Source organism: Camelus ferus, chromosome 12, assembly GCF_009834535.1.
Source record: "Camelus ferus isolate YT-003-E chromosome 12, BCGSAC_Cfer_1.0, whole genome shotgun sequence".
Lineage (NCBI taxonomy): Eukaryota > Metazoa > Chordata > Mammalia > Artiodactyla > Camelidae > Camelus > Camelus ferus.
The window spans coordinates 20,232,150-20,243,356 of NC_045707.1; the positions used below are offsets into that span (position 1 = coordinate 20,232,150).

Consider the following 11,207-nt stretch of genomic DNA (forward strand, 5'->3'; position numbering starts at 1 on the left):
TGCAGTCACCACAAGAAGCCCAGGGCACCTTTCATCTGTCTTCCAGACTCTAACGCCCATGCGGTCCTTTCTGATCCCGTTTCTCCCCCATCTCCTGAAACCTTTGCATGACCTTCTAGAGCTCAGGGCTCATCATCAGTAAAATCGCCCAACTTCAACATTCCTGTCACCATCTGCTGTAAAGGAAACCTGGCTCTCTCAAAAGGACCCTTGACCAGCAACGGAAAGAAACCCCTCCATATATTCTATTTTAAACATCCCACTCTCTGACTTCATTTTTTTTTTTTTTGACCTCATGTATTTTACCAGCTCTACTGTCCTAAACCCAAACAGAACTTGAACCCGTTGATTATATCCCCTTTTCACTGGACCTCACCCTCCCCATGTCTTATCTTTCCTCTGTGTCCATCTGAACTTCCATGATGTCCTTAAAATCACTCCCTGGTTCCTTTGGCCCTTCTCACTTTAGCATACTCATGTGGCTAGCCCACAGCTCTGGTTAAATCCAAGTCTCCATCCACTTTGGGTCTGTACCCAAAGAACTGAGTAAGTGGGAAAAAATACTTAGTCATGCCAACTGATCTCACTTTAAATCCCTGCCCTTTAACCTCCAGTGCTGCTGGGCATTCACACTACATTGGATCACAGTCCTTGACACACTCCCTTTCCACTCTCCCAGATGCCTATTCCATTCTTTTTTCTCTGTCTTCAAACCTTCAGCTCCTCCCTGAACTCTCATTCTCTGCGGATGACCTTGAATCCTACTTTCCTGAGAAACAGAAGTAGCAAAGAACGTACTTGCTTTTGGACTATATATTCCGTCTTCTCTCCTGTTACTGTAGATAAACCATCCATCCTCCTAGCCAAGGCCAACCTCTCTGCTTGTGCACTGGACTCCATCCCTTCTTGTCTGTTCAAGGACATGGTTCACCTCGTCTCCTGCATCATCTACTTTTCTCTGTTTCTCTCAATTTTCCCAGCCTCAAGGAAATATTCTAGTATTTCTATCATTTGATAAAATTCCTCTCTTGACCCTACTGCTTCCTCCAGCCACTGCCCTATTTGTCTTTCCTTTTTCAGCAAAACTCTTTGAAAAAGTTGTCTCCAATGTTCTTTCCATTATTTTTTTTTTTACAATTAGTACCATATTTAATAAAAAATGTGTTAGAGACATTGTGTCCCATTCTCTCTTGAAGCCGCTCTGACCATGCTTTTGCCCCACCACTCCACTGAAACTTCCCATCGAGGTCACTGGTAACTCCATGTTGCTAAGGCCAGTTTTCATTTTCTCAGTCCTTATCTTATGTGACCTATTAACAGCAGTTGGCACAGTTGATCACTTGCTCTTCCTTGCAACATTTTCTTCCCTTGCAGAAGGTATGTAGTGTGCTACCATCTGTGCTGAGTATAATGTATTCGCTTATAGTAAATATATTTATTCAGAAACTAGTTATAAGTGTTTGCCTCCTGGGTAGCTGGGAGAAGATTAAGTTATTTTCACTATATTTGCTTTTGCACTTTTTGAATTTTTATCTTTTGCCTTATAACTAATTGGAGGGGGGACTCCAGCTACTTCCCCTATACCTTCTGAACTTGCCCTCTTGCTCAAGATTCTCAGTCCCTCAGCCACCCTCATTTTTTCCAATCAGTTCCTTTTTGGCCTCCCTTTTCTCCCAGTAGATCTTGGACTCCTTCATTCAACAGTCATGACTGAAAAAGCACCATGATTTGCATGTTTGTATTCTCAAACTAGAGCAAACCAATCATGCATCTTCTTTCTCTAGTCCAGTTCCCTGGTATTTTTCCAAGCATGGCCTGCAGACCAATTATGTCAGAATTGCTTGGGATGCTATTAAAGTGCAGATTCCCAGACCCAATCTCAAGCACTGAATCATGCTTTTTAGAAGTGTGGCTTTAGGACTGTGCATTGTATTCAAATGGTAGAAGTGATTTTTATTCACACAAAGAAAATTATTTCATTAACCCCTAACTTTTCCATAGGCCAAGCATTCTTACTCATCTGCAAATGCTGAGTACCTGCTGTACATCAGACAATATAACAGACCATCTAGACACTCTCCCTGACCTTGTGAGACATTTCCCAGGGATATTTTCGGTTTTACATTGGATGGTACTGTTTTTGGTGATAAAAGTCATTTTGGTGATAAAAAATAGTGATAAACTTTTTTTGTTTTGTTTTAGTTGTTTTTTTTGTGGGGGTTGGGGAAGGAATCATGTTCATTCATTCATTTAAATGGCAGTACTGGGGATTGAGGCCAGGATGTGGTCTACCACTGAGCTATACCCTCCCTCTTGATGAACCTTTTTTAAATTTAAAAACTATATAGTTTAAAAATTGCCTTCTAAATAGAAGTTATTAGTTTCCCATTGGGAATACGGATATAACTTTTAAAAAAGAATAAATACATGTAAAAAATGAGTCAATTTAAAGAAAATGATAGTGTAGATATGACAGAAATACCAGAAGAGGTACAAAAGTGCCTGAAGCTTAGGAAATAGTCATCTCGGACCTCAGAGGTAGCTGTGGCACAAGAAAGAGTTAGAAAAAAGAATAGCTGGGGGTTAGAGGAGAGGGAATTGGATGAAGGTGGGCAAAGGGTACAAAGTTCCAGTTACAAGATAAATAAGTACTAGGGATGTAATGTACAACATCATGAATAAAATTAACACTGCTGTATGTTATATATGAACGTTAAAAGAGTAAATCCTAAGACTTCCCATCACAAGGAAAAAATATTTTTTCCATTTCTTTAATTTTGTATCTTCATGTGATGATGTTTGCTGAAGTTATTGTGAGAGTCATTTCATGACGTAAGCCAAATCGTTATGCTGTATACCTTAAACAGTGCTTTGTTAATTATATCTCAACAAAACTGGAAGAAGAAATAGAATAGTTAATATTTTTCATGAACTAACTAGATCTAAGTCACATATCATGTCACTGCTCTACTCAAAACTCTCCAATGGATTACCAGCACACTTTTACTTTTTAACAGCTTTATTGAGCTACAATTCAACATACTACACACTTCACCCACTTAAAAGTGTACAAGTCAATGGTTTTTAGTACGTTCACACAGCTGTACAACTATTACCACAATTTTAGAGTATTTTCATTACCTCTAAAAGAAACCCGTACCATTTAACAGTGAGTCCACTTTCCCGTCTTCCCTATCCCTAATCTATTTTGTCTCTATAGATTTGCCTATTCTGGACACTTCATATAAATGGAATCATACAGTATGTGGTCTTTTGTGACTGGCTTCTTTCACTTAGCATGTTTTCAAGGTTCATGAATGTTGTCGCATGTAGCAAAACTCCACTCCTCTTTATGGCTGAATATCCACTGTATGGATCTACCACATTTTATTTATCCGTCACCAGCCGATGGATTTTTGGGCTGCTTCTATTTTTGGTTACTATGGATAATGCTGCTATGAACATTCATGTACAAGTTTTTGTGTGGATGTATGTGTTTTCAATTCTCTTGGGCATATACCTAGGAGTGGAATGGCTGGGTCATATGGTAACTCTGTTTAACTTTTTGAAAAACTGCCAGGTTGTTTTACAAAGTGGCTAAACCACTTTGCATTCCCACCAGCAGCGTGGAGATTCCAACTTCCCATCCTCACCTGCACTGGTTATTATCTGTCTTATTATAGCCATCCTAGTGGGTGCGAAGTGGTATCTCATTGTTTACTATCAGACTGTGAGTGAAGTCGAGTCTTTGCCAGGGACTACAAGGCCCCATGTGATCTGGACCTGTCTTCTGTAACTTTGTGTACCACAGATACATAATCCCTTGTCTGCAACTGAAAAACCAGAACAGCTATGAAAATCAAGATTTTTAAAAACTCACATGGCAGCAAAACCTGGCAGGAAACTCTTGTTAGGTAATTTATAGTCTTTTTTCTACTTAACATGACTATCCTTATATTTTGCTGTAGAAATAGTTTGATCCTGAGTGCTATTCCAGGTCACTCTGGGAATGTTATATATTAATAGTATATGCTCTGTACTACTGTCCTAAAACCAAAAAGCAACCCCAATACAAGTTAAGTTTTCAAGGACTTCAAATAAAGGACTGTAGACCTGAACCACTTTCCCCCAGCTCACTTGAATTTAGCCACTGTCTTGCCCTTTGTGACATGCCAGGCATACTCTTGCCTCAGGGCATTTGCACTGGCTATTCCCTCTGCTGTAAACCTCTTTCCCCATTTATCCAAATGCCTTGCTCCTTCACTTTAATTTTCTAATCAAAGGTTATCTGTCACTCTTATAAGACCACCTTATGTAAAACTTACTTAAAACTGCAGCCCTCCCTCATGCCAGACCACCCTCTCACACTGCTCCCCCACTAAAATGTAAAGCCGTATCAGACCAGGGTCTTGGTCACTGCCTGTCTTTAGCACTTAGAAATGTCTGACACATAGTAGGTACTCAGTATTTTTTAAATAAATGATTGCTTTGTATCACTTAATCTTGTAAAAATACTGTAAGAGTGACTGTCCTAAAGATTAGAAAATTGAAGACAGAGGGGTTAGGTAACTCACCCAAGGTTACACAGCTCAAAGTAAGAGGTGAGATTTACATCCAGGAGTTAGCTTTCTTAGGTTTTCTTAACTGAGTGCCAATCACATAGGCAATTGATATTTATTTAACAAATAAATGAATGAATGTAGATTCCAGCCCATTCTTTCATCTACTGCTCAGTCTCTTTTGACAAGCTTATTAGCTTGTTAGTGCGAACCCCTCTATACCCAATATTGAAAGAATAGGCTAAATGTGTAAACTAGAAAAGCACATTAACCTAAATTGTGTGATAGGCAGTGAATACTTTTTTCCTCATACATGCCTAGTCATGAAGAGGAAGACAAAGAAAAATGAAAACCCAGGATTTGAGGTTGAAGGAGAGGGTGGTCCAGGACCTCAATGAATCCTGTCTACCACAAGGAATTGACTTGAAATCCAATTAACTTCACAGGTAGCCACTGAAAAAATGACTGGAAGAGGCCAGAGGCTTCAATCCGGCTTCACATTGAGTTTAAAGAACACATCACAAATGTTATGGAGGTGCCGAGACTGCAATTAACTCCCCTAGTAGTTCATTAAAACAAGCTGGGTGATTGGGGTGGGAGGCAGGGGCTCAAAGGTCTATACCAAGTTTTCTGTGACCAACTACTAGAACTTCAGTCCTCAACAGGTTAAGCAGAGCACACTGATTTTGCTGTCCAAACACCTGGAGACCCTCAAGCTGACCTGTGGGCCACATCTGACAAGATGTGGCTTTCATTTCTGGGATAGGTGAATGCCTATATAGCAGGTAACTTTCCCATAGGTGGAAACTAGATATCCCAGTTGCCCATTAGACATGATTTATTTGCAACTGGTGGTCGATTGGGAAGTGGGATGGGGCTATTTGAGCATGGAGCACAGGGAGAGCCCTTTTGTGAAAGTTATTTCTGGCACTCCAAAATCAGTTTGGAATTAGAGTAGGTAAAATTAATCCAATTTTCAGCAGTGTTAGGTTCTTTAATGTAAGGTTCCTGGAGAAGGGATCATACATTGCATTTAAATTGCATTAGATCAATTTTTAAGCTCATGGGAGAGCCAGCTAAGACCTACCCTGAGAAAAGGATAGTTTATGACTAAGTATCGAGAAATCTCACAGCAGTCACATGGCTCTTTATACTTGCATCTGGTCTCACTGAGCAAGGTGGGATCTGGGACCACCAGGGTTAGCATTTATTTTCACCTTGAATCTGGTTTTCCTATTCAGTGTTTTATCCCTGGTGTAAAGGGGTCATTACAACTTAAGAGTAAAGGAGCAGATACTGTGGATCTCCCCAGTGGATGGAGACGCTCTTGCCGACATTGTGTTGGCAAATTCAGGATTTGCCACAGCTGTTCCAGCACGTGCACTGGTAATGCTGACCATGAGCAAGTCAGCATGAACAGTTTCCATCTGGGTTTTTTTCAGTTAAGGGTCTAACAGGACCACCTCTACACTCTGAAATACCCTACCCTTTCCTTGTCTTTTAAAAAATTAGGTGTTACTAGATTTTAATTACTTCCCTATCTTGTTTTTTTCCGTCTTTTGAATACACTTCTAAAAATGTGCTTCCCAGCACCATGTGTATTTTAATTAAACCCTCCCAAGTTATTAGTTCAGCTTAAGGGGAAAAAAATAACTTAACCAGTGAAGCCAGCCCATATTAATCCACTCCCAAATTAATTTTTCAAATAAACATATAGTTGACCCTTGTCACAATGCACGGGTTAGACACCGCCCAGTCAAAAATCCTTATATATAACTTCAGATTTGATTCTCTGTATCTGGGCTTTCACATCTTAGGAGTCAACCAACTGTGGATCATGCAGTGTGTGCATCTGGGTGGGGGCAGGGGAGACCCCTCACAGTTGAACCCATGTTGTCCAAAGGTCAGTTGTATACCCTCAGCTGAAACTTTCTGATTTCTGAAATCTGGGACAAGTGAACCATTGTCACACAGAGAAAATAGGTACGGTCTTTCCCCATATTTCATCTGGCAACTTCCCTCTTGTGGGACTCTCACAAGTTTCTAGGAATGCCTCTGGTGTCCTGGACATTTTCACTCCAAGAGAAACGCACCACAGAAAGATGCAGGTTGGGTGAGAACTGGCTTACCAGCAGACCAATTCCAAGGAAGGCAGGTAAATTTTGTGCAGTCAAGATTCCGTGACACAACATTGTAAAATGATTATAAATCAATAAAAACTGTTAAAAAAAAAAAAAGAAAAAGATTCTGGATACAGATCCCCTTAAGCTAAACCAAGTCACAAACTTGTATTAAAGCCCTCATGGCCTCCATCAGGGGTACACACACTTCAGTCTAAGTCACTTCCTGAAGAGCTCCTCACTCAAAAGCACTCCTTACCTTGATAGTTCCCCACCTACTTTTAAGACACCAACTTAAGCCACTTTCCAGGCAGAATTAACCTAACATTAGCAAGTGCTTTAATCTGCTTCCCTCCAACATAGCTATACAGATCAGTGAGGCCAAAGACAGAAATACAAAAGAAAACCAAGATAAGATTTAACTTACATGGATAAGCTTTCTCTGGCATGAAAAAAGACTATGTGGCAGTCCACGCTTGGTAAAAATGATTACAGTTCCCATGGCATACACAACCCTCACTCTACCTAGCAACATACACTCAACATGCTATACAAAGTATAATTTCCATTTTATTGAGGCTTTTCTTTTCCAAAGAACAGTATTTCTTCAGTCATTAAGGACTTAGTTCCTTACATGGGCTTTGGTGGAGGTCGTGGGGCAGCACCCTGAAAGACAAAGGAATGAAAGAGTAAATTAAAAACCATCGATGGAAGAGCTCCCTTCTCTAAGAACATGACCACTACTCCCCCCTCACTAACAATGTATCTGGGCCATAAACACATGGAAAATCAACAGCTGTGGAAGAAAACCACAGTACTCAATCTGAAACAGATTCTAACAACTCTTCTTAAGTGTCTCTAAGCAAATGTTTTAGGTATGGGTCTCATTTGCCTCACCAGACAATCTTATCCATAGGCAGAGATCTTGATATTCCTCTAGTCCTCACACATCTTTTGTCCACCACCCCTCTGACTCCTATACACATCTGCTCTTTAAGATACTCACTGCAGGTCTAAATCTGGGCGGAGGTGTTCGGTCCTTCCGGGCTTCGCGAGAACGGTTCCTGACTACCTTGCTGTGAATGGCACAACTCACGCAGTAATGTAGTTTCACATACAGCTTGGGAAGCACATAGGCTAAGAAACAGGAAAATTACAGGTATAATATTAGGAATTAGACACCCACCTTGCACGTTCCTTCTTGTTCAGTCTAAAGCAAACCCATTCGTGGGGTTTCATACGTAGCAGAGCAGCTCCCTTGCTGCCAGCTATTGAAAATCAGCCCTCGACACAAGCGTTGAAAAAAAAAAAGCAAACCCACTTAAACGTCTGTTAGGCACGTCTAACACTCCTTACTTTGATAGTTCCGCCCCACTTTTAAGACACCAACTTAAGCCATTTGCCAGAAAGAATTAACCTAACATTAGCAAGTGCCTTAACCCACTTCCCTTCAATTGTTTGGTTTCTGATGCCTAAACACATACAGAATTTCACAAATGAGTATCCCCTTACTAACCCATCCTGTCACCATGGAGACCGAATCCACCCCATAGATATAATAACTCCAAGAATCCAGTTCCTTCGGAAACTGCATCAGCCCTAATGCCTACTCCTGGACCCCTTCTTGTTGTCCAAGAAATGTTAATTTGTCTCACGAAAAAGAAAGGAGCAAAACGACGTCACATTGTTCCAAAGATCACCCTAGTCGACCAAACTAGACAGCTTTCATTCTTAAGTTTTCAGGAGACTTAACCCACACTTTTCTACGAGTACTCAAGTCTTCAACAACCCAAGATTACGTTTAACGACGGTTACAGCTAGTACTCCCCAAGTTTCGACAGAGTATCTTTTGTACGTGCTTTTGGGATCTCACCCCCTACACAAGTAGTCACAAAATTGCTTAAAGACTGCGCACTACGACGAAGAGTCTTCCTCTGCCCAAGCAAAGCTCAAAACGCAAAAGAGAGAAAAGATTTCGTTCTCTTCTGCCAACAACAACCTCAAAGGTGCAAGGAAATTGCGAGGCACGCGCCAATGAACGGAGCCTGCGGGTGCGGGGTGCGAGCGGAGATTTTAGGTATTAGGATACTTGCACAGTTCGCGCCGAGCGCTCACTCACCGTCGAAAACGCTTGCTTCGGAAATATCCCTGACGGCTGCGGCTTCTACTATGTTTCGAATAACGAACTTCTTAATGGCCTTGTCCTTGGGCACGCATCTGGCACAGTTGGTGCAGCGAATAGGCTGCACATGACCGCGGCCCTTTTTGGCGCGACCATTGTTCCTTCTTTTCTTGGTCTGCATCGGGATGAAGATCCCATTAGGAAGAAAATGCAACTCACCCAGCCTTAGCCCCCTTCCGGCTACTTTCAAGGCCGGCAACCCCCAGAAAAGCGCCAGTCAGATCTCCAATCCCTCCAAGCCCAAAAGAAACATACGCTCTGGCCATTCCTCCACCGTGGGCCAGTCTTCTAAAACCCAATCCCAGAGTCTGCACACCTCGGCCTCCACCCAATCCCGCACGTTCCCCACGCGCCACAACTCACCATCTTGGAAGCGAGTACGCGAGAGAGGATCCGGCTTTCTCTCCGGCTCTCTTATATAGAGCGAGATCCCTACGCTTAGGCTGGGAGAGTTTTCCTAGACGTCCCCTATGCGCAAGCCAAGAATGACAAGCCACTTTATTCAAACTTTCTTTATTATTCAGCCTTTCCGCTGAAGTACAGGGTAGAAAGGTGTTTCTCGAATTTATTTTTCCGTGATACAAAGTGACAATGGGACTATTTAACCAACTGGCGGAAGAAAATTAGAGTTATGCGTTTCCCATCAAGCCGTGCGACGCCCACCCCGGAAGTAATTCTGGGCGTTTATACTTCTTAGTTTTTTGCGACGCTAGGAACGGAAGTTGCCCGGCGCAGGACCATAAGTCATACTCCCTATTAGAAGACAGAGGGGAAGAGATGCATTGTGGGCATTGTAGTGCGAGGTTGGCCGGCCCCGGGCCCCAGGTACTTACACCAAAGGCGGCACTACGCCACCGGGGGACGCTCTCGGCTCATTTCTCTGACAGTCTTGCTACTTGGTGTAATATTGGGAAAGGGAAGACCTGGGGGAAGACAAAACATCTTGTTAATTCCCACTTCCAGTACAGGGAAGACTCTACAATGAGGGGCCATGGATAAGTGCATTGGTGCGCGGGCTGTTTCTCATTCACCTTTTTATTCCGGGATCCTATTACCACAGTACCAGGTACTGTAGTAAATGCTGTAAAAACATTAACTCATTAAGTCCGCAACAAGCTTATAAGGCAGGAAGTATTATTTTTAAATTTTATTTATTTATTTAATAGAGATATTGGGGATTGAACCCAGGACCTTGTGCACGCTAAGCATGTGCTCTACCACTGAGCTATATACCCCCACCCCACAACAAAGTAGGAACTATTACTATCCGCACTTTACAGATTGAAAAACTGAGGTATAAGAGGTTAAAACTGAGGTTGCCCAAAGTCACACAGAGCTAGATAAGTGGTGTTCTGACTTCACTATACTCTGATGCCTCTTACCTAACAAACAAATGGATGGAGGTATAGTCTGGACCAGTGACTTAAACTATTTTGATTTTGATCCCTCGTGGAAATATATTTTACACTGGTACTCAGCACATACACAGATACAAACACACACACACATGCAAAACTGAAACACAATGAAGCAATGCCCTTAAGGACATAAGGTGCACTGGTATGTTCCACTTTCTATTATTTTCTATTCTATTTTAATAAATGCTGATCAAGCCCCACTAAAGTGATTTCACTACTCATTGAAATATCTGGCCCCCTAATGAAACATGCTTTCTTATGTATAAGCTCATTTACCTCTAAAGAGCCTTCAGAAAGTCTTTAGCCTTAAACAGAAGTGTTATACATGGGCAGCCAACCACTCACTTGTCTCCAAAGTTGAAGAAACCTGGGTGTAAAGGAGACCTCCCAGCATTAGACCCAAGACAGTACAGATGGAGACCAACAATTCATTCATGAATTATTCTGAAATCTGAATACAGCAGATTCACTTTCCTTCCAACAACTTATTATGGTTTCTTAACCTCTAACCCACTTTATTGGGGTTTGAATTTATTTTCTAACTTTTGTTTTGGCTTTAAAACAGCTATATTCATGGTCTCTTTTGAGTTTCAATTTGTTAGTTTCAATGGGGCATGGAAAATGATAGACTCTGGATGGAAGTGTCTCCAATTTTCACTTCAATATAGTCTCCTGGGAAAATGAGGCAGACAATATTGTGTGGAATGGCAATGTGGTAGATAGGAAAGAACAGAAAAATTCAGTGAAGGGGACAGAAAATAGTTAATATTGAAGACAGAACATGTACTTCAATAACAAAATCAATAAAATAAAATAAAAAAAAGAGACAGAACCAAGTTAATGTTCCTGTGCTGGCTTTTCTTTGGATTTTCATAGCCTGAGGGTTTCACTGGCTGCATAACTGGGCATTAAGGGATGGATATAGACT

At 41.5% G+C, this 11,207-nt stretch overlaps 1 protein-coding gene across 1 annotated transcript; it reads right to left on the minus strand.

The window, feature by feature from the left end:
• Positions 1-7,229: 7,229 nt before the first annotated feature.
• Positions 7,230-9,378, minus strand: RPS26 (ribosomal protein S26). The gene is made up of 4 exons (XM_006179828.3): positions 9,225-9,378; positions 8,799-8,976; positions 7,686-7,816; positions 7,230-7,345 (listed from the first exon to the last, which is right to left on the minus strand). Exons 1-4 carry the CDS (start codon positions 9,225-9,227, stop codon positions 7,310-7,312), a joined length of 348 nt encoding a protein of 115 aa, XP_006179890.1. The 5' UTR covers positions 9,228-9,378; the 3' UTR covers positions 7,230-7,309.
• Between the last annotated feature and the right edge of the window lie 1,829 nt (positions 9,379-11,207).